The sequence below is a fragment of the Ornithorhynchus anatinus genome, chromosome 13 (assembly GCF_004115215.2).
Source record: "Ornithorhynchus anatinus isolate Pmale09 chromosome 13, mOrnAna1.pri.v4, whole genome shotgun sequence".
Taxonomy (NCBI): Eukaryota; Metazoa; Chordata; class Mammalia; order Monotremata; family Ornithorhynchidae; genus Ornithorhynchus; species Ornithorhynchus anatinus.
The window spans coordinates 17,893,983-17,916,674 of NC_041740.1; the positions used below are offsets into that span (position 1 = coordinate 17,893,983).

The 22,692-nt window shown below is 43.9% G+C and overlaps 1 protein-coding gene across 2 annotated transcripts in view; it reads left to right on the forward strand.

The window, feature by feature from the left end:
* The first annotated feature begins 228 nt into the window (after window positions 1-228).
* Window positions 229-22,692, forward strand: part of C13H10orf67 (chromosome 13 C10orf67 homolog) — a 56,906-nt gene continuing 34,442 nt past the window's right edge. For both annotated transcript variants that reach the window (XM_007673175.3, XM_029077676.2), the window contains exons 1-6: window positions 229-374; window positions 2,668-2,788; window positions 3,733-3,876; window positions 5,055-5,129; window positions 15,082-15,234; window positions 22,397-22,541. In XM_007673175.3, the coding sequence (XP_007671365.2) occupies window positions 280-374; window positions 2,668-2,788; window positions 3,733-3,876; window positions 5,055-5,129; window positions 15,082-15,234; window positions 22,397-22,541 (733 nt within the window). In that variant the 5' untranslated portion in view covers window positions 229-279. The remainder of the gene's footprint in view (window positions 375-2,667; window positions 2,789-3,732; window positions 3,877-5,054; window positions 5,130-15,081; window positions 15,235-22,396; window positions 22,542-22,692) is intronic.

A 22,692-nucleotide genomic window follows, 5' to 3' on the forward strand; every position in this document is an offset into this window, starting at 1 on the left:
GGCGGGCGGCGGGGAGCAGGCGATGCTTCCATGTGGGGCAAGGTGAGAGCGAAGCCGTAAACTCTTCGGCAGGACACAGGGGCCTGGTTCACCAAGCTTCGAACGTGGCCCTGGAAAGTATACAGAAATGATGACACTTCCCTCCCGTCCAGTTAGAAGTCTCCCTCACTTCCGGGGGTTTGAGGGGAGGGGGGCTCGAGACCGTGGTGTCACTATGACAACAGACTCTGGGCCGCACCCAGGGTGGCTTCACCGAGAGACTGGAGGGAAGGTTTCTCGATGGCGAGCTGGGGCCCGGCACCAAGGGCCGAGCGCTGGAGGGAGGTGCTCGGAGACATCGAGTTCTCCATAGAGCAGCTGAAGCTCACCTCGAGGTAACCGGGGGACTCCCCACACTTCCCCTCCACCATGTCTCCTTCCTCTCCAAGCCCCTTCCTCCAGCTGCCCCCCATCTATTTATTTTAATGGTATTTGTTTCATACTTATCTCCCTCCCCTCATCCCTCTAATTTCCCTTCTCTGCCCTTCTCCCCTACCCCATATCCCTTCCACCAACTGCCCCTGCTTCCCTCCCACAATTCCCTTTCCCCATCCCTTTATCTTCCCTTCTCCATCCTTTTCCCTTCCCTCCATATCCCTTCCACCTACCACCTCCCATTCCCTCCCCCAAATTCCTTTCCCTGTCCTTAGCAGCGTGGCTCAGTGGAAAAGAGCCTGGGCTTCGGAGTCAGAGGCCATGAGTTCGACTCCCAGCTCTGCCACTTGTCAGCTGTGTGACTTCTCTGTGCCTCAGTTACCTCATCTGTAAAATGGGGATTAACTGTGAGCCTCACATGGGGCAACCTGATTACCCTGTATCTACCCCAGCGCTTAGAACAGTGCTCTGCACATAGTAAGCGCTTAACAAATGCCAACATTATTATTATTATTCTCCATCCTTCTGCCCCAACCTTCCACAACTCCCCATCCTTGTTACCATCTCCCATCCCCAATTCTTCACTCAGTCTCCCTAATATTCAATCTTCCATCCCTTCCAATGGTTCATATACTCAATCTCCCTGCCAGTGGTTTATATACCAGGGAAATGTCAACCTGAAAATACTTGTTTTGGGGCTCTTGGCAAAGACACACATGTGCATATGCACCCATCATTTCATTCATTACCTAAGGGCTCAATCAGAGGGAGGCTGAAGGGGTGGCCAGATGGGGAAGGGCAAAGATGCCTTTCTTACCTTTCCTCATCTGCCTTGTCACTCCTGGAAGGCATTAAGATACTGGCCCCACCTTCTTGTGGTTTTGAAAAATCCTGCTGTTTTCCGAAGACTGAATGTCTGGACATTGGTCCAGTTACATGAGGGATAATTGCATGCTGTCATGCTCAACCCTCCTTAGACCAGCCCAGGGGAAATACATTCACAACAACACCTTTCGGCCAGGACAGATCCTGTTTTTTCAACAAGGCCAAGGTGAAGTGGGGAAACAGAGATGGAACTCTCTTTCAGGTCTCCATCCTCGAGTCCCTGTGAAGTGCTGAGCAAACATGGGACTGGGGCATCTTAGTGGGAAGAACGTGGACCTAGGAGCCAAAAGACTTGGGTTCTAATCCCAGCTCCACCAAGTACCTGCTTTGTGACCTTGGACAAGTCACCTATTTTTTTTTCCTCTATTACCTTATCAGTAAAATGGGGACAAAGTACCTCTTCTCCCTCCTGCTTAGACTGTGAGCCTCATGTGGGACAGGGACTGGGTCCAAACCGATTATCTGGTATCTACCCCAGTGCTTAGTACAAGGCTTAGCACATAGAATGCCCTTAACCATTTCCATGAGTGTTGTTACAAAGTAAATTCCTTTGGAAGGAACACGTGGAGCAGGTTTGGAGTTAGAGGCACAAGGCCAGAGTGAAGTGAACATGGAGGAGAGGAGGGGTAGTTTGGGGATTTTCGAGGGCCAGCACAGCAAGATGGGTGGGTGGGTTGGTGTAAGGGAGCCATGGAAACCTAAGTTTAAAGGAGAGTGGAATGTAGGCACGTTGTGGCAGGAAATGTGTCTTATTGTTATATTGTACTGTCCCAAATGCATAGTAAAGTGCTCTGCACACATGCACACAGTAAGTGCTCAGTAAATAAGATTGAATGAATGAGTAAGGGCATGGGCAAAGGGAGGGTGGGTTGAATAAAGAAAAAAAATTTTCATGATTTACCTGGTCAACAGACAGCAGTGACAGTATGATTCACATTGGGCTCACCAGCAATAGGTAGGCAAAGACATGAAACCAGCAAAGCATGGGTTTAAAAAATCCCAGAATTGGCTCTATCTAATATGCTGTCTTCTCTCAGTCTCCTTCCTGTCCCTGAACCTCACAATGTTCAGAATGGCAGGAGAGCAGGCCCCAGAAACCCCCAGTACACCAACTCCAATCTCAGGAGCCAAGGAATATCACTCAGTTTACTGAGCACTTACAGTGTACCAAGCACTGTGGTAAGCATGTGAAAGAGAAGCTGAAGTGCTCAACTCTGGCAAGTCAGTACCCAGGGCCTATTCTTGGCAATTAGGGAGAATTTCTGTGGCTGGGACATTTATTTGAATTTATGTGGTCATTTATTTGAATTCATTTTCTTTTGCAATCCTGCTCCGACATAGCAGATATCCTTTCTCTGTTTTTCTTAGGATTTCTATTTCAGATGAAATTGAAGTGGGCTTCTTCAACACAGACCACTCCACCCAAACCGACATCAGTGAAGTGATGGAATTGAAGGAGATGACTCGGACCACTCAAACCATGCTGAAAGTAAGGTTCAAGATTCTGGGCCTCTCGATTTGAGGTCACATTAAAGAATCTTCACTGTCATTATTTTCACATCCCGTTTATATATACATACATTTCTTAAATTAATTTTTCGAAAGGAGGTTCAGCAGGCGAAGGTACCTCCATTATATAAGAGTGGCTGCTTCTTTCATCAACACTAAGTCTGGTGGGGGTGTCAATGCTTCACTTAAATCAAGGGGAAATATCAGGAGAGATGTGGAAGGAACGAGAGGCCACCTGCATCCAGGACCGGGGCATGGATTGGCCAACTCACCCAGGGCTGGGCGTACACACACAAGTGTTAGGAGTTGAACACTCAGGTGGGGATCTGTTTCCCATGAGGTCAGGGTTGGGTAGAGCCTGGCCCACAGCCCAGATATGGCTCCAAGTTTTAGCCAGCCCCCATTTGTATGGCAGAGTTGGCCTCAACTATCATTAAGCATACTAGACTTTGAACTCATTGTGGGCAAGAAATGTATCTTTTCATTGTTGTATTGTACTCTCCAAAGCGCTTAGTACAGTGTCTGCCCACAGTAAGCACTTAATAAATATGATTGACTAGACTGTGAGCTCTTTGAGGGCAGAAATCATGTCTACCAACTCCGTTGTACTACTCTCCCTAGCATTCAGTAAATACCATCGATTGATTGATTGTACATTTTAGTGGGAGAAGAATGGGTTGCTGAATAGGGAGATAGAGAGTGCCCAGGCCAAAATAGTTATGCCAAGTTCTGGGAAGCAGCATGGCCTAGTGGAAAGAGCATGGGTCTGGGAGTCACAGGACCTGGGTTCTAATCCTGTCTCTGCCACTTTTCAGCCCCAATACACAGTCATCTAAGTGGCCCAGGTGCCATGGATCAGCTCTGGGTTAGGACAGAAGGAGACAGTTGGCTTGCATATAAAATTGTCCATCTTTACATTTCCAGATCACCAATTCCCTGCAGCATGATTTTACATTCCTCAAAAGTTTCCTACAGACAGAGTTTGAAAAAAAGCTTCAAGAGGAATCATGGAAACTCTTCACCCAGCTAAACGATAGACTGAAAGTCATCGAAGTCCATCATCGACAGGTACAGATCTTCTCAATCCTTTCCGCGTGGAACGCCGAGACCCAGTCTTTCCTTCCTACTAAAGCATTCGAGCTAAGAACTGTGAGGAGAAATGAAGGTGCTCTGAACATGTGCCAGACTCTTCAAGCCTGTTAAAGGCCTTAGTGAAGGCTGGTCTCTGGCCTGAGCCTTCAGGGGAGGTGAGACCCAGGGAGAGGGCCCTGAAAAAAAAAATGTTGGTTCCAGGGAAAGGGGAGTCCCTGAATAGTGTACAAAGCATGCATGCCCCAGTCTCCATGAGTAAATCCTTGTATCTAAAGTGAGCAAAGAGCAGAGGGGATTGAAAGCTCTCTTAGGCCAGGGACCATGTCTACCAATTTTACTGTATTGTACTCTCCCAAGCACTTAGTACAGTGCTCTGCACACAGTAAATGCTCAGTAATAATGTTGGTATTTGTTAAGTGCTTACTATGTGCAAAGCACTGTTCTAAGCGCTGGGGGGGGATACAAAGTCATTAGATTGTCCCACATGGGGCTCACAGTCTTCATCTCCATTTTACAGATGAGGTAATTGAGGCCCAGAGAAATTAAGTGACTTGCCCAAAGTCACACAGCTGACAAGCAGCAGAGCAGGGATTTGAACCCATGGCCTTTGACTCCCCAACCCATGCTCTTTCCATTGAGCCATGCTACTACTTTAAATACCATTCAGTAAATACCACTGATTGATTCATCAACGGTAAGATGGAAGCTAAGAAGGGAGTGAAAGGGAAAAAGAAGAGGCGAGTGAGAGAAGCACAGGAAAGGGAAACTTTTCCCCCTGAAGTTGGCCTTTTAAAGGCCACCCCCAAAATATCATGTCCCCTTCTAGCTCTGATGCTTGGAAGAGCACCCAGAAGTCTGGTATCCTGAAAATTTGCCACTTGCTCCCTGAAGGTGGATGAATTGGGAGAAGGCACGGTGGGCTGAAGTATCGTAGAAGTAAAGGACTGAATTGAACTTAAAGCTTCCAAGGGACCAGAACAAACAAGTGGTTGGTGGTGAAAATACTTCAATTATTCCTGGTTTATTTAAGTTGATATGCAGAATGAGGCTCAAATAAAAAAAAGCATGTCAGCAATTAAATGGTACCATTGCTACTGTCAGAAGAAATTATGAGTTTTAGATGAGTTAATTGTTTATTTACATTTGATTTGCAGAAGGAGTCTCAAATGAGAAAAAGCTTCTGTCAGCAACTAAGCGATGCCATTGCTATCATCAGAGCAAGTTACAAGGTTGGTTTAACTTGACTAAAACATCAGGAAAGCACATTATGAATCAGTGTGTTATGCTCTAGTACCATAACCCATAAGTACTATTAATGAAAACTATCCAAACAAAAAGGAGATACAATATTGATAGTACAGGTAGCAGAATTGAAACAGTACTTAGAGAGGAATTTATATTTCCCACAACTAAACAGTCCTAAAAATTATATCCAGTGAAAGTACTGGAGAAATTGACTTGAAAAATTATTGTCAAACGAGAAACCTAGAAGCAGTGTGGCTTATTGGATAGTGCATGGACCTGGGAATCAGTAGGAACTGGGTTCTAATCCTACCACTTGTCTGCTGTGTGACCTTGAGCAAGTCATTTCACTTTGCTGTGCCTCAAGTACCTAATCTTTAAAATAGGGATTAAGACTGTGAGCCCTATGAGGGCCATGGACTGTGCCCAACTTGATTTGCTTGTATCTACTTCAGCGTTTAGTACAGTGGCTGGCATATAGTAAGCATTTAACAAATACCTTAAAAAAGTTACCTGATGCTAAAATATTTACAGTTACCTGATGCTTAAATATTAAAATATTTAATATTTATTTTAATTTGTGCACTTCAATTGCCTCCAGAAGCTTTAGATCATCATTTCTTTTTAGTTATTCCTCAAACTAATCATACAAAGTAGCAGTAATTTGCACCAGATTTTTAGCTCCTTGAAGACCAAAGTTTGTGTCTCATTCTCATTTGTCTCATTTGTGTATCTTTCCCTAGAGCATAATACTTAGCAGGCCTTTAATAAGTATTATCACTACTCTTAATACAGATGTTGGAACTCTGAACCTACCTTACCATCATCTGACCTGTTCAAAATGTCACTGTTTTCTAATTCAAGATCATTTCTCAGGCTTCTAGTGTTTGGGAATTATAGCTGAAATACTGGTTGTGAAGTTTCTCCACAGATAGACATTTACTGCGCTATAAAATAGTTATCTTTGCCAAACCAGGGAGGGGTTTGAAAAGAGAAAGGACCGAGGAGGGAGTTGAGAGAGGGGTTGGTTCGTAGAGCTTCTGGAGGTCAGGAATCACATTTACTTACTCTCTTGTACTCTCCTAAGTGTTTAGTACAGGGCCCTACACCCAGTAAGCGCTCTATAGATACCCTTGATTGAGAGAGAAAACAAGGCTAACTTTGGCCTCTTTCCTTTATCTCACATTCCAAACCACTTCACTTCTGCTACCATATAGTGACCAGATAACTGTACACCTTAAGTAGGGTGGGACAGGGCCAAAGAGACAGGGAGAGAGAGAAGGGAAAATGGGAAGGAAGGGTCACGGAACAGGGAAAAAAAGGGGAATTTAAAGACTTGTGAGACCCTTCAGGTCCAGGGCACAGGCAGCTGCATTCTTCCCTTTTCCTGTGCTTTCATCACCCTTTTCTCCACCTCCACCCCATTTCTCAATCAATCAATTGTATTTAATGAGCATTTATTGTGCAGAACACTGTACTAAGCACTTGGGGAAGTACAACAGTGTTGGTAGAACATTCCCTGCCCACAGTGAACATACAGTCTCCTTCCTGTGTGATCCCTCCCATTGGCGAGATGCATCTCAGCCAACCCCTCTTAGACCATAAGCTTGTTGTGGGCAGGGAATGTGTCTATTCTTGTATTGTCCTCTCCCAATGGCTTAGTACATGCTCTGCACCCAGTAAGCACACAAAAACAGTTGACTGACCGACCATGATTTTTTCTTTAGGTCTTTCTAGTCTTGAATGTGTCCTGTAGCCCTTTAAGAGGGAGCTGGCCCTGCTCCATTTATATTGGAGCATCTGGTCACCTTCTGCTGACCCAGCCCTTTCTCAGTATATTCACCCATCTCCTTCCTCTGCTGCACGTACCACCCCCCCATCCCTGCCCCTGCTTATTCTTCTGATTCCACATTCTCCTTCACTTGCTTCCCCCAGCCAGACAGTTCCTTGTTTCCAAATCCTACTCCCTACCCAGCCCTTCCTGTGTCCCCAGACTTCCTCCCACACAACCAAAATTCATCTGTTTTGTGGATGAGATAGGCACACAACTTTTAGTTTTGTTTGTTGCTTGTTTTTCCAAAAAGAACAGGCTTATATTGCATCATATGGAGAAGCAGACCCTCCTGATGGGACACCATACCACCTGATCCCCAAACCCCTTTTCCTGTGCCCTGCTGTTGCCCACATCTCCTCTGTAATGCCTGTCCAGCACAGTGAACAATGAGCTGGGTGGCTTTCAGTGCCCCTCACTGACCTTGATCCTGGATCAGATTCTCCTGAAGACTGACATTCTCTCCTGCCCTCTGTCAACATCAGAGCACGAATGTTAGAGATGTTGAAAGCTGTCAGTCCCCTGAGAAATTCCAAATGTTACAGTCCATAATGCACTGCACGCGTCTCGATCCATGGCTACTACGAAAGGCATAGGGAGAGAGGATTAAAATCAAAATAACATGGGAGTGTCTGGGTCACAATATGGTGACCATAGCTTGCTGCCTTAGGGACGTGATAGATTATTGTTGGGTTTGGAGGCGCAAGAGGGAGTTGGACAGGAAATTGGAATGGGAGAAGGATTCTCCCTAGCAGTAATTTGATAGGAAGACTTAGAAGGGATGACTTCACCATTCAGTACAGTGTGGTTTCCTTCCCTAAGAGCCTCATCCTCCTTTTGCCATAGAACTGGGTCCTGCAGCTCCCACACTGAACATGGGGCTTCAGCACTGCAGTTTTGTGCAAACAACACTCTGAGTTGCACTTGGGAGCAAATTGGGAACCACTGCAGATTCTGGAGCAGCGGTGCAGTGAATTCCCTGAAACGTAGGTCTCAGGCAGCTAAAATGCTGCATGCGGAAACAACTGAAGCAAGTGTCAACCTTCACTGAAAATCCAAAGTCACTGTAAGCAACTTCCTTTTGGAATGCAAAAAATGAAAATGTCTCCCATGCATTCTTCTTCTTTTTCTCAAAGCCTCCATGCTGCATTCTACTGCCCTCTAGAGACTTGAATTAAAGATTAGCGGCAGCATAATTTCCATGACAGTGAGTTTCTCTTTACCAGTTTACCATTTTCCTACAAAAGCAATTCTTTGAATGAAATCATTAGGTTTGAATTGCAGGTAAAAAGGAAGAGAGTATAGTGAGGCGGTTTTATAATTACAACCTAATGCTACCACATTTAGTTTCGAGAAGTGAATGTTCCGTTTCTAGAAATAGAAACACCTAGCTGTATGTACAGCTGTAGAATAGCTGTAATTGATCTGGGAAAATCAGTGGGAAAGGCAAGACATTAGGAGTGGAAAATATATGGGACAAGGGAAAGGATTTTTGGAGGTGAATGGGATAAAAACTATCAATAGTTTCTTTCCTTTCTTGAGAGAAAGCCCAAACACTTCAGGGAAGAGGAAAGGGTATTTGGATTTTTTTGGATTTTCTTAGTTGAAATTATGCATTGAGGTCTGCACAGTCAATGAACAATCAGCTGAACGTTTGATTCACAATTCCTCAGTTCTAGCAGTCAGAAGAATAAGAAAACTCAAAATTCAATCTGTCACTCTTTTCTTTCTTTCCTTTGTAAGAATTTTTTAAAAGGCATTCAAGTTTTGGAGTTTTTTGTGCCCTTAAAGATCGGTTACTAGGATCCTAACTACACAAACACGGACAGTGTTGTTTTTATTACTGGCACAGTTAAAGCAAGAGGAAACTTCTGATAACATTTCTTTCCAGTTAATTTGCTTAATTGAAAGAGGACTGGAGTCATGTTCAGCAGGCTGGGATAAAAAATGCAGTGATGTGAATCTGAATTTTGATCATTTAGTTTTTTTATGAAAGAAATTGGTGGCCGTTGCCCCAGTTAGTCTAAAAAACTGGACCACATATTTTTAAGCAATTAACTGAACTATCCTATGTTCCACTCAAATTTCCCTGGATTAGTCTAATCATTCCAATGTCTACAAAAGACATATTCTGAAATTCCATGGCTGAAACATGCCTGCTACAAGCAAAGGTCATGTTGTATTTAGTTATCAGTGCAATACATTTTCCCTTAGTCAGCCTAGAGGAGCCATTGAACCAACAGAAGAGAAAGGAAGAGGTTGGAGGCTTGGTTTTTGTTTTTTCTTTTGCAGTTTCTCGGTGAAGCAAATTGCTTTGTCATCCCTCCAAAGAGTAATTCACAAAAGCACCAGTCTCCCTTCAAGTTTTACCCAAAGTGATATGCAGAACATCTTTATTGTTGCACATGTTGAAATTTAGGTCTTTTTTCTTTCTGATCATACTCTACATTGCTGTTACTTGTGGACATTATGGATCTCTCTAGAATTTACAGGCAAATTTTCACCTTCCTCCCTGAGCTATAAAAATCCTCCCAAGAAGAAACTGAAAGTATATGTGAATGCAACAGCCTTATCGGTGTTTTCTTGGAGGATTCTTTCTTACAGTTTTAAACAAATCAACCAAACAGTTTAAATGAAATATTTGCATTTTAAGGCCTCAAGTCAGAGCTAGGCCTATCAGTTAGTAGAAATAATAATATTTGTTAAACACTGTTATGTGCCAAATATTGTGCTAAGGTGGATAGAGTACAGTCAGATTAGATGCAATCCTTGTCCCACATGAGTCATTCTCAGATTCCAAGGGGGTGGGAAAACAGGTATTCAGTCCCCATAAAATGGGTGAGGAAACAGGCACAGAGAAGTTAAGTGGCTTGCTCAAGGCCACACAGCAGGGGTTATTAAAGCCTGCTGGGAAGCACTGATTCTAGGAGCCCTCACTGTCCTGGACTCTGTCCTGGGAGCAGGCAGTTTAAAGAGCAGAACAACTGCAGAGCAAGCGATTTTCTTCTTCAACCAAGGGCCACTAAACACCGGCATGCCTGAGGCTGTAAAATTTGGCAATGCTTTTAGCATCAGACAGACATGCCCCTAAAACCCACTTTAAGCGAGTAAAAGTTAGCACGAATTTGTAACATCATCGAATTACTGGCCACAAGCTACTGATCACTTTACCGAAAACTGATTTAGGTGGAGGAGCCTGGGTTGTGGCTGGAGAACTGTTCCTCTATGTGTACCTTGATAGCTAATAGCAGTTGGCAACCACCTTCTCAATTTTTAGAATATTGAGGTCACCACCATAACCACAACTGTATCTTTCTGAGACTCCTGGTGTGAACTGGGAGGAGCCTGCTTCTCCTTCAGCTCCTTTTTTTTCTGGTGTTTGTTAAGCACTTACTATGTGTCAAACACTGTTGTAGGTACTGGGGTAGATACAGGTTACTTAGGGCGGACACAGTCTCCATCCCACAAGGGCTCACGGACTAAGTAAGAGGGAGAAAAAAGAATTAATCCCCATTTTACAGTTGAGGGAACTGAGGCACAATGAAGTTAAGTGATAAGGTCATACAGCGAGCAAGTGGCGGAGGCAGGATTAGAACCCAGGTTCTTGGACACCCAGACCTGTGCCCTTTCTAGTAGGCCATGAAGCTTCTCCAGGCCATGATGCTTCTCCATGTCTGTCGACCTCTGAACTTTTGTATTTGTAATTGCCTCCCTGCCACTCTCCTTAATCTCAGATTGTGAGCTCCTTTGAGGGGCAGGACCCATTACCAGATCTAAGTCATGCATTTTTTTCCCAGCACTTAGTACAGTGCTTTTCACATAGTAAGTGCTTAATAAATACTATTACTACGAAGCAGTGTGGCTCAGTGGAAAGAGCCTGGGCTTAAGAGTCAGAGGTAATGAGTTTGACTCCCGGCTCTGCCACTTGTCAGCTGTGTGACTGTGGGCAAGTCACTTAACTTCTCTGTGCCTCAGTTACCTCATCTGTAAAATGGGGATTAACTGTGAGCCTCACTTGGGACAACCTGATGACCCTGTATCTACCCCAGTGCTTAGAACAGTGCTCTGCACATAGTAAGCGCTTAATACCAACATTATTATTAATAATAATATAACTGGAACCAATTGGAGGCCATAATCTATGCGGATGCACCTACACACATACACGCATGCATGCATGTATACATCTACTTACATGCACCACTAGTTGGCTGTTTTACTTTGTCTTAAAATTGAAAAAATCCTGTATTAAATGCCACCAAAGACACGCTACAGGAGGAAATCCACAAAAATGTTTTTGGGCCAAGGGTCTCTAGTACTCCAAAAATTCTGAATTAACAAACAGGCAATCTATTCTAAACTAGTGCTTTTACATACTCATATCCCCTACGCCCATTTGTGAAGCTGAACAGCAGGGCTCACTTAGGAGCACCTTTCGCGGAGAGACCTAAGAATCTCCAATCCCCATCTTGTCAAGCAAAGAACCCAGATTTATCAGCAGCAGCAGGAGTATCAATTACATCAGTGTTACCCTATTTAGTATCATTAATATTGGCCACTTTGCTGACAAGTGGCTCTTCCGCTGTTTCTTCTCTGATTCTATCCAGCACTCCCGAATTGAACCTGTCACCTTTTTGTTGAACCCAAAAGAGTTTAAATTGGCAGTAAAAGTTCAGAGGTCTGACCACGGACCATCTAAATCTCTCTGTCTGTGAAACCAATAAATGTCAGTAGCATACTTCTGAGGGTGGTGGGTTTTTTTGTTTATTTTATAGTATATCTAGCCTCAGTCCTGAGCCTTCAGGATCAAGAATCTGCATAGAAGAATTGGGTTTCTTTTAGTTTTTTAATTGCATTTAAGTGCTTACTATGTGCCAGGCCCTGTATTAAGCACTGGGGTAGATACAGGCTAATCAGGTTGAACACAGTCCATGTCCCATATCGAGCTCACAGTCTTAATCCCTATTTTACAGTTGAGGTAACTGAAACACAGAGAAAGTAAGTGACTTGCCCAAGGTCACACATCAGATACGTGGCAGAGCCAGGATTAGAACCCAGGTCCTCTAATTCCCAGGCCCGTGCTCTCTCCACTAGGCCAACACTGCTTCTCATGAGGCTCTCACATTTTCAAAAAAAATTTCAGAATTTTTCACTGTGACATTGCTTCTGATGCAAAAATTCCCTTTCTAGACCCACTTGATCATTTCCAAAGATTATTTAAAGCCCATGTATAAAATAACACCTCCTTAATTCAGAATCAGTAGGTATCCAAAAGAGTCAGCTGACCACATCCACCTGGCAGTGAACTGGTTTCCTATAAGGTGTTATGTTTCATTGATTTGGGGGTGTTTTCATGTTTTACTAAGTGCCTAAAAAGAATTGATCTCCTCTGAGAGTCATTTAAATAATTAACCTCAAGAACCTCTGACAGTATATCAAAGCCTGTAAGCTATGAAATGTACACTCTGCCTCTCTTTCCTCCTCCCATTGTGTTTGGTGTTCATAGGATTCTGGGTCTGGGAGGAAACACAGACCCAGAATCCTGAGGACACCAAACGAAACAGGGATAGGAAAGGATGCATTTACTGCATGGAAATTATTGGGCCTTCTCTGCTTGGTGGACTGAGGAAAGAGAGAAGGAGATGGCAAAACAGGAGGGGAGTTAGTAGTAGAAAATTGCATCAACTTACTTTGGGTTGAAGGGGGAAATCAAATATAATTGGGCCCACGGTTTGTGAGAACCATTTGCGAGGCTGCTATAATTTCTCCTGTGGAGCACCACAACTTTGGGGCTGGTGATGCTTTGCACTTTGAAAGAGAATACAACCAAGGAATGCCTGATTTGGTTTGGGAGACGTGATGGTTGGATTCCCTCACTGGGCCCTGTTCAGGGGCACAAGGATGTTCAGTAGTCTCTCACCAGTCCCTCCTACAGTCTGAAGCAGGGGCAGGGGACAGTGCAACCAGCAGATAGGACATTGAGACTCAGGAGAAACTTCCCATGACAGTCTGGTTCGTGGGCACCATAGGAAAGAAGATAATACCTAGCTGACTCAGGGGCCAGAACACTTGTCTTGGCATGAATGAAATCTAAGCTAGGAGTTAATTTTAGGCACGTCAGCACTTACTATGTGCTTACTAGTCCTGTACTAAGCACTAGGGTAGATACGAGATAATCTGGTTGGACACAGTCTCTGTCCCACCTGGAACTCACAGTCTAAAGAGAAGGAAGAACAAATATTTCTTCCCCATTTTACAGATGAGAAAACTGAGGCACAGAAGAGTTACTGACTCGCCCAAGGGTCACACAGCGGACAGGTAGCGGAGCCAGGATTAGAACCCCTGATACTCTGACTCCCAGGCCCGTGCTCTATCCACTACTACTCCATGCTGCTTCTCTCTCTCCCCTTCCTTATGCCAGGCAATCACTCTCCCCATCCTAAAGTGTTATTAAAATCACATTTCCTCCAAGAGGCCTTCCCCAGTTAAGCCCTCTTTTCCCCGACTCCCTCTCCCTTCTGCATCACCTATGCACTTGGATCTGTACCCTTTTAAGCACTTGATATTCGAACCACTCTCAGCCCCGCAGCACTTAGGTACATATCTGTAATTTATTTATATTACTGCCTGTTTCTCCCTCTAGACTGTAAACTACTGTAAACAAAAACTCCTCACTCTAGGCTTCAAGGCTCTCCATCACCTTGCCCCTTCCTACCTCTCCTCCCTTCTCTCTGTCTACCACCCACCCCGCACGCTCCGCTCCTCTGCCGCCCACCTCCTCACCGTCCCTCGGTCTCGCCCATCCCGCGGTCCTGGAACGCCCTCCCTCCTCACCTCCGCCAAACTGATTCTCTTTCCCTCTTCAAAACCCTACTTAAAACTCACCTCCTCCGAGAGGCCTTCCCAGACTGAGCTCCTCTTCTCCCTCTACTCCCTCTGCCACCCCCCCTAACCTCTCCGCAGCTAAACCCTCTTTTTCCCCTTTTCCCTCTGCTCCTCCACCTCTCCTTTCTCATCCCCACAGCACTGTACTCGTCCGCTCAACTGTATATATTTTCATTACCCTATTTATTTTGTTAATGAATTGTATTGATTCTATTTAGTTACCATTGTTTTTATGAGATGTTCTTCCCCTTGACTCTATTTATTGCCATTGTTCTTGTCTGTCCATCTCCCCCGATTAGACTGTAAGCCCGTCAAACGGCAGGGACCGTCTCTATCTGTTGCCGACTTGTTCATCCCAAGCGCTTAGTACAGTGCTCTGCACATAGTAAGCACTCAATAAATACTATTGAATGAATGAATACTTGTTCACAGGGAACATATCTGCCAGCTCCGTTGCGCTGTACTCTCTCAATCGCTTAGTACAGTGCTCTGCACACAATAAGCGCTCAAGCAATGCCATTGATTGTTTATTTAATGGGAATTATCCTGGAAGTTCTTTTATTGTTAAGCTTTCAAAACTGAGAAATTGTATTTCTGAGCCCTGAAGATCAGGGCAAACTTCAAGGCAATATGGAAGCAGAAGGATCCATTCTCTAACCTGATTTTATAGATTAAATTAGCCTCCTTTCCTCTTTCTGCTTTTACAGTTTTCCTTTGAAAAAAGAGTTCTTTCTTATTTCATCCTTACCCACAGACTGTCACCATCACCCACCCCAACCCACAGAGAGGCACTTCCACCCACTGATACATGTATGAATGCTTTTTCATCCACACCATCAACCACAGGCTAACACACACACACACCTACTTGCTCATGATGCATCAGGACTAGAAGTTCAGATGATTTGAAAACAGTTCAGATAACTGAACAAAATTGGCTGAATGTCTCTTCAAAATAACCAAATGTGTTCAGTTATCCAATTTTTTAATTATCCAAATTAGCCTCTATCCCAATTAGTTCAGATAATCATCTTTTTACAGCTTTTGGATTAGGAAGCATACTATAATCAAAGTTTAATTTACGAGACTGAATGGGCTTGTATGCAGAATATTTCTAAGTCTGAAAATTATTCAAAAAGTGAGTATAAGTCACACTGAATGGCCTATTTACAGCATTAGGTTAATTTTATCTGTATTTCCACTATGTAATTTGTTTTTTACAGAAGTACTTTGAGGTTGATGAGGAAGCAGCGGGCACAGATGTGCTCTCCGTCAAGATAAACGTTCTGATGAAGAAGCTTGAAGAGAAAGATGCTTTAATTAGATCATTAAAAGAAGAAATACTAATTTATCAAGAAAACGAATGCCCAAAAGTGGTAAGTTACAAGAGGGAAATTAAGGGGGAATAGACTCAAACTCCTTATGGAAATTTTCCTTATTCTGGTCTTTTGAACTTCTGTAACCAAGATTCCCTTCTTGCAAAGAAACCCCTTCCTACCTCCAAAACAGCAGAATCCCTCCCCTCATAAGAAAGAGTGAATACCAGGAAACAACTGGAATCATTAGAGTTCTTCAAATTTGATAAATCCTGAAGTTGAACCAAAATTGTACTGTCTCCCTGCCATAACATAAGGTTTAATTAGTTGTATTTGTTAAGCTTTTACTTCATGCAGAGCACTGTACTGAGCTCTTGGGAAAGTACAATATAACAGAATTGGTAGATATGTTCCCTGCTCACAGTGAGTCAAGAGAATATCACAGGCACTGAGAAATTAATTTAAGTTTTAATTGCAGTTTTTTTATGGTATTTGTTAAACATAATGCTTAACCCAGGTGAGGTTTATTGCAGATGGATCTTTTTTTAATGGCATTTGTTAAGTGTTTACTCTGTGCCAGGCACTGTACTAAGCACTGGGAAGGATAAAAGCTAATCAGGCTGGATAGAGCTTCTTCCCACTCTAACCCTTCTCTTTCCCAACCATGGCACCTGAGTCCTCACCTCATAAGCACTTAGCTATCCACCACACACAGTGCTTATGACCCAGCACTTATGTTCATATCTTTAAACTCTGCTGCTTTTTCCTACCTGTAATTTATTTTAGTGTCTGCCTTCTTAGGTAGATTGTGAACTCCTTGAAGACAAGGATCATGCCTACTCTATTATACTCTCCCCTCCAGCAGAATTTTGTGATTGGGGCATACAGCTGAGTTTGGGAGCACTTATAGGAAGCCTCCTTGGTCATCTCTGGCCCAGCAAGGAAATCCCCCCATTCTGGGGCAGGAATCAGAATTCCCCAGCTGTCCCAGTGGAGTATGGGCAATGAAATGGACAATATAGTTATGTAGACTGAAAGCTCACTGTGGGCAGGGAATGTGACTACCACCTCTGTTGTATTGTACTCTCCCAGGTGCTTAGTACAATGCTCTGCATGCAGTAAGCGCTCAGAAAATACCACTGATTGATTGGAAATGGTATTGAGTGCTTCTGCAGTTCAAAATGGGTGGGAGTGGTGAGTAAGATTCCCCTTCTCTGACCATGTCCCAGCTTTCTTCCCCAGCAAATTGGGTTTGGCTCTGTGCCTTCCAGGCCCTGCTAGCTACCATGTGGCTCATTTTCCATTTATCCCTATCTGGTGCCACGCAAGCCACTAACACTACAGCCAGTGCTGCTGAGAAGAGCATAGGCCTGGTAGTCACAAGAACCTGGGTTCTAAACCCGGCTCTGTCGCTTGTCTGCTGGGTGACCTGTGTCAAGGTACTTAACTGTTCTGTGCCTCAGTTACCTTATCTGAAAAATGGGTATTAAGCCTATGAGCCCCATGTGGGATGGGGACTGTGTTCAACCTGTTAAGCTTGTATCTATCCCAACGCTTAGTAGAGTGCCTGGCACTTAGCAAATACCATAAAAGAAAAACAAAAAAACTAAAAAAAATTCCTCTGTGCAGGGTCTCGATCCCGAAGGCTAAAGGACTGAGTCTAAGAGACTCCATCAGCCTCATGACAGTATAGGGGAATTTCTGTCAAAGAGTAGAGCCACATTCTAACAGCATGGTCTAGTGGATAGACCACGGGCCTGGGAGTCAGAAGGACCTGGGTTCTAATGCCGGCTCCACCACTTCTTTGCTGTGTGACCTTGGGCAAGCCACTTCACTTCTCTGTACTATAGTTAGCTTAGCTGTAAAATGGGGATTAAGACTGTGAGCCCATTTGGGACATAGTCAAACACAGCTAGCTTGTATCTCCTCCAGGGCTTAGTACAAAGCCTGGCACCCAGGAAATACTTAACACATACCAAGTGGGCAAGTCACTTAACTTCCCTGGGCCTCAGTTACCTCATCAGTAAAATGGGGATTAAAAGTATTAGCCCCATGTGGGCCAGGGAATGTGTCCAACCTGATTAACTTGTATCTGCCCCAGTGCTTAGAATAGTGCTTGGCATGTAGTAAGCACTTAACAATAATAATAATAGTAATAAAAAATCCTGGAGCAGGGGCAGGAAGGAGGAATGGGATCAAGTTCTTGGTTGAGAGGGGGAAGGAAACTTGCTTGGAAGAGGAGAGAGTGGGGTGGAATTGATATACCCACAGATGTTGGACATAATTTCAGGGTATGTCAGCAGTAGTGTATGACCTTTCTTCAGGTTCCATGTATAGTGGGATAGTGGTAACCCAGAGTGCATGAGAGTATTAAGGGTCTGCTATGTGCAGAGAAGCATTTGGGAGTGTACAGTAGAGGTAGAAGACACTGTCCATGCCCTCAAGAGGCATGCAATCTAATAGGAGAGACAGAAACAAAATCTTTTACCTATAAGAGGAAAAAGAATAAGATTGAAGGAGGGGCGTGGAACCAGTCAGCAATACTGGAATTTTGAGGGTCAGGAGGAGGAAGAGGGCAGAAATGTTTGGGAGAGTGTGGAGGAGCAGGAGGAATCTTGTGGGAATTGAATAAACCTTACCAAAAACTACTTTAAATCCCCAAAGAGTAACTTCCTAATTAAGATCCTAAGTCACCTTATGAAAATCACTGGCACAAGACAGGAATGAAAGCCTTGATTTCCAGGCCACCTTTTATCCAACTGCCCCACCCTGTGGTGTAAAAAATACATACAGCCAAGTGTCTGAAGTTTAATTTCTAAATAATCTGAAGAGATGGAAGACACACGATATCAGAGAAAATGTTCTGCAGTATTTATATGTAATCTGACCACCTATATAATTACCCAGTGTACTGCTCTTTTTTTAAGATGATAAGACCCCACTGAGAATATTGTGGGAAAATCTTTATCTAATTGCTTTTCTCATTCATTCATTCAATCAGTTGTATTTATTGAGCACTTATTGTGTGCAGAGCACTGTACTAAGCGCTTGGAAAGTACAATTCAAATAATGTATTTTAGTAGGCCCAAGGGGCAAGGGAATTAAAATATCTATTTGGAAGTTAAGATTTGAACTCCATGATTAGGACAGTCTTCCAGCCTATATTCTCAGTTAGGGTGAACACTTAGACTCTTCTGAAAAATCAACCAGTGGTATATATTGATCCTTTATGGAATATACTGAGGGTTTACTGTGAGCAGAGCACTATATTAGAGAGCACAATCCAACAGAGTTGATAGACACAGTGCCTGCCCTCAAGAAACTTATAGTCTTTTGGAGAGAGTGGAGTAAAGCAGTAGGGATGTTTGGAGAGCCATGGTGGGTATATACATATACCCACATATCATTTTGACTTAAGGAGTGATAGAAGGAGAGGGTCTTGAGAAGGGTTTGGAAGGGGCAGGCAGGCTTTGAAAAGCTAATGGGTTAAATGGGGATGGCAGCGTGACTCAAAGAAAGGAGCCCAGTTCTGGGAGTCAGGAGACTGTGTGACTTTGGGTAAGTCACTTAGTTTCTCTGTGCCTTAGTTTCCTCATCTTAAAATTGGGATTAAAATGCCCATTTTCCTTCTTATATTGTGTGCTCTGTGAGTGGCAAAGGCTGTGTCTGTTCTGATTATCTTGTATCTGTTCCAGTGCTTGGCACATATTAAGTGCTTAGTAAACAACATCAGTATTCTCAGTATCCTATCATGATACTCTTCAGCCCTATTTAAGAAGCTCTCAAGCCTTTCCAGAGTGCTGGCATGGGTGAGGCAGCCCAAATACCTGTGAGGGTGAAAGTGTTGGCTTTGCCCCCATCTAGAAACCTGGCATAGGGCAGTAAGTCTCTGTTGCCCACAGAGTTAGCACCTAAAGTGGAATGTTATCAGGAAAAGTGAGGAGTTGCCCAGTTCTGGATGTGCTGCCTCTTTCCTGCATCTTTAGCAAACCTTCCAGAAAAGGTAGAGGGCGGAGGATATATATACATACGTACACACACACACACACACACACATACACATACGTATGTGGGGGTGTGGGGGTGTGTGTGTAAGGGGAGGGGACAGTGAGACATTGGGAAATAAAGGAGGCTTCGGCTTTCCCTCGAATGGTGTTCTCTTGTGTTTTTTCCTCTTACCAATCCCAAGAGGGGGAGGAGACACCCCCCTCGGAGGCTGGGTCTTTACTCCTGGCTGACAGCTCCAAAACAGAGCTGTCATTCAGGACTGACGGCTCCCCAGGACCGCTTGGCCCCAGTGGGCTGCTTCCCTGGCTGTCACTCATCTGAGAGAGCACCTGCTCGCTTGTGCGGATGTCAGGAGCAGCGGGCATACATCAGGCAACCCCCACCCCCACCCTGCCCCCAATGGGGTTTTCAGATGCCCGATGCTCTCTGTGGCAGTTGTGGAGGGAGGGGGACTGAGAAGGCCCTTAAAGACTCCCCTCCCACCCCCCACCCCCCAACGTGGCCAACGACACCTGCTCTCTAGGACCTTTCCTGGCCCCAACAGGGTGGTGGGGGATCGATGGAGACGGAACGGCGAGTCGCCGCACAGGGCGCGGAAGGAGCTTCTGAAAGGCCAAGTGTTCAAACCCCAGCCCTGGGCTAATAAAGATCCATTCAAATTCAGGAAAGCCGTCCATCTGAGCCCGTTCATTTGAACTTCAAAAAATCACCCGCAAACCCCTTGATAGTGGCATAACCTTGAAAGATGAGCCCCAGAATGATGCTAAACCAAGCGGCCTAGACAATCGACGTCGGAATGGGGTCGAAACCTCCCACATCCTAACCCTCTTTGGCTTCCCCGGTTTAGTTTAAAGCCTCCTGGTTTGAAGCAAGCCAAAATCTACTGCTGCGGGCAGATGGGAGAAAGAACTCCACCACAAAACCTGCCACTCAAAGTGTAACAGATGACTGTAGCTCTAGAGAACTATCCCTTTGTTCATTTTGCTAATGAGTGTCCTCATTGCGGCAGGAGACTGAATCGCTAATGGCATGCAGTTCTCGTTCGCAACAGATGGTGGCGCTAGAGCTAAAGGCTACCCACCCCAGCCAACAGCCCGCTAGCAATGGATCTAGCTGGAAAAATAACTCGGGGTTTTTTCCCTGTTTTCCCGAGTTGGGGCTCCTAGGCAATAAGATAAAGAGACTTGGGTAGGTATTAAATCACCACTTTAAAATGTGACACTCCACCTGATTAATTCAACTCGGCCCTTGTTTAGTTTGTGATAATGACTGGCTGGCTCCTCGTGCAATCAACTGCTGACGTTCCAATTCTGCCAGGGGGGGAAAGGAACTAACGCTTAAGCCTATTAAGGCCTGTTTCAGTTCTTTAAAAGGTCTTTTGATCCTGTAAATACATTCTGGAAGAGCCTCGAATGGGACAATTTCGGGCAAGAATACCAACTAATGACTCCAAAGTTGAGTTTCCTTCCGTTATTAACAAAACGGCCTAATTTGTTCAATGCTTTCCACATTTAGGTGGATATTCCTCCTTAAAAATGAATTCAGAGCCGGCCAAAAGGTGAACGGAAGGATAAACTAAAATTTCATTTTTAGGGTAAAAGTACCATAAAGCACTTAAACTATGTACTGAAAGGCTTTAATAGTTAACATAAAGCAATGTAAAACCTAGGTACATACTTATTTTCTCATATGTGATCTAAAAGAAAAACTACAAATAAAGATTTAGAAGTTCACCTGCAAAGCATTGTTGGGACTTTTTAGCCACCCATTTCCCACCAAATCAGTGGGAATGGCACAGGCAAAATCCTCCTTTTACGGTGTATAGATCTAAACATCCCTCCCATTAGCACAAGCGATAGAGCTATCTCCAAAGAACAGCACCCCATATTGTAACTTTTTTGTGGCGGAAGGCCTTTTCTAACTGACCACCATGCAAGATTTGTAACTATAAAGGTAGTCAGCTGACCATGACTCAAAGCCCTTAATTTTGTTTTTAGTGCCCGTAAAGCACCGGGTTTTGAGATTCCCTCTTGATGAGAAGGTCAGCGAGGAGAAAGATCCCGGCTTTCCCAGATACAGGCATTATCCTTATAGAGTGAAACGAGGAATACTTCAGATTTTTTTTTTTCCACAATGAGAAAGTAACTTTACAGAAAGGGGGCTGGTTAATATTTGTGAGATTCTGAATTCAGTTGGATATCTTGGTTAAAATGTACATTTCTCTCCGGGTTTCTAAAATCCCTCCCATCTTAATTTTAAAGAAATGTGGGGCAGTAAAATCTAGACAGCCATAGGAGAGTATATTCAGATGTTTTCAATAGCATTGAAACAGACAAGAAAAAAGACTAGCCGTCCCAATAAGCCTCAATTGCGTAAGAAAAAGACTCCACCATAATGGACATGGCAAGATTTAAACAAAAGACACACATAATAAAAATGTAAATGAGTTTGCTTTACTAAAACTATAACTTTAAAGTCTTTTGTTGTAAGTTATCCTGAAACCTTCTTACAAGGTAATCACTGTTTGCATAGAGATTTAAACCGAAGTCTTCAATAGCATTAAACGCCTGCACAGTCGAAGTGTGACAGGCATGCAAAGCCATGTTAATGTTCAGAATATGAATTGCCTCTGGGTAGGTCCTACACCGAGTAGAAAACCAACTGTGTTGATATCAGAGAGCCTGATGGACTCCGTGCGGCTCCCAGCCTGAAAACTTCACCGCTTTGACATGTGATGTGCTCCTCCTGACACTGGCAGCCCTGACACAGAGAAATGGCACAAAGACTACAAGCCCCCCTCCTTAGCCACGCACTCTTCAGCCCCCTGGGTTGGCCGTCCAAAGTCTCCCCCAGCCTGCCTAGTTACGGACGGCACTTCATAAACACACAGAGGGAAGTGTGGGTGGGTAGGCCCAGCTGCCTTCCCCAACTCAGCCTCCATAATAAATTGACCTGAATGATGAGGGCACACAAACAGTATGATATGCATTATTCCTGTCAATAAAATGTCCCCATGCGTTATGGTCTTTGTACATAATGTACGGCAGCCTTTCTTCCAGCAAGATTCTCTTTCCTTTTTTGCCTATTCATATTGTAAGTGTCTAATAGAATTCAGAAAATTATATGATGGTGCTGCTGTAGAATTATTGTTCTTGGGCTGCATATTTAAATCTCCCACTCCCTGCTTAGAAATATGCAATTCCTCATCCTCCAGGATCTCAGCTCGGTGAGCTCCATTGACCAAGTAGCCCTGGAAAAGGAAATTGCAGAAATGCGAAAGGAAAATGAGAAACTGAGTGATATTATTTCAGACCTTGAAGAAACCATAAGACTCAACGAAAAAGAAAACACATTCTTAGGTAATGTTTGGACACACACACACACACAAAATCTCAAGAGTTTAGGAAAAAAATGAAATCCCAAACTGTCAGTCCCTCAGATGTCATACACAGACATTTTCAATCCTTCCGGTCAGCATGCCATTTCAGTGAAAAGTGCATTCATTTTAAT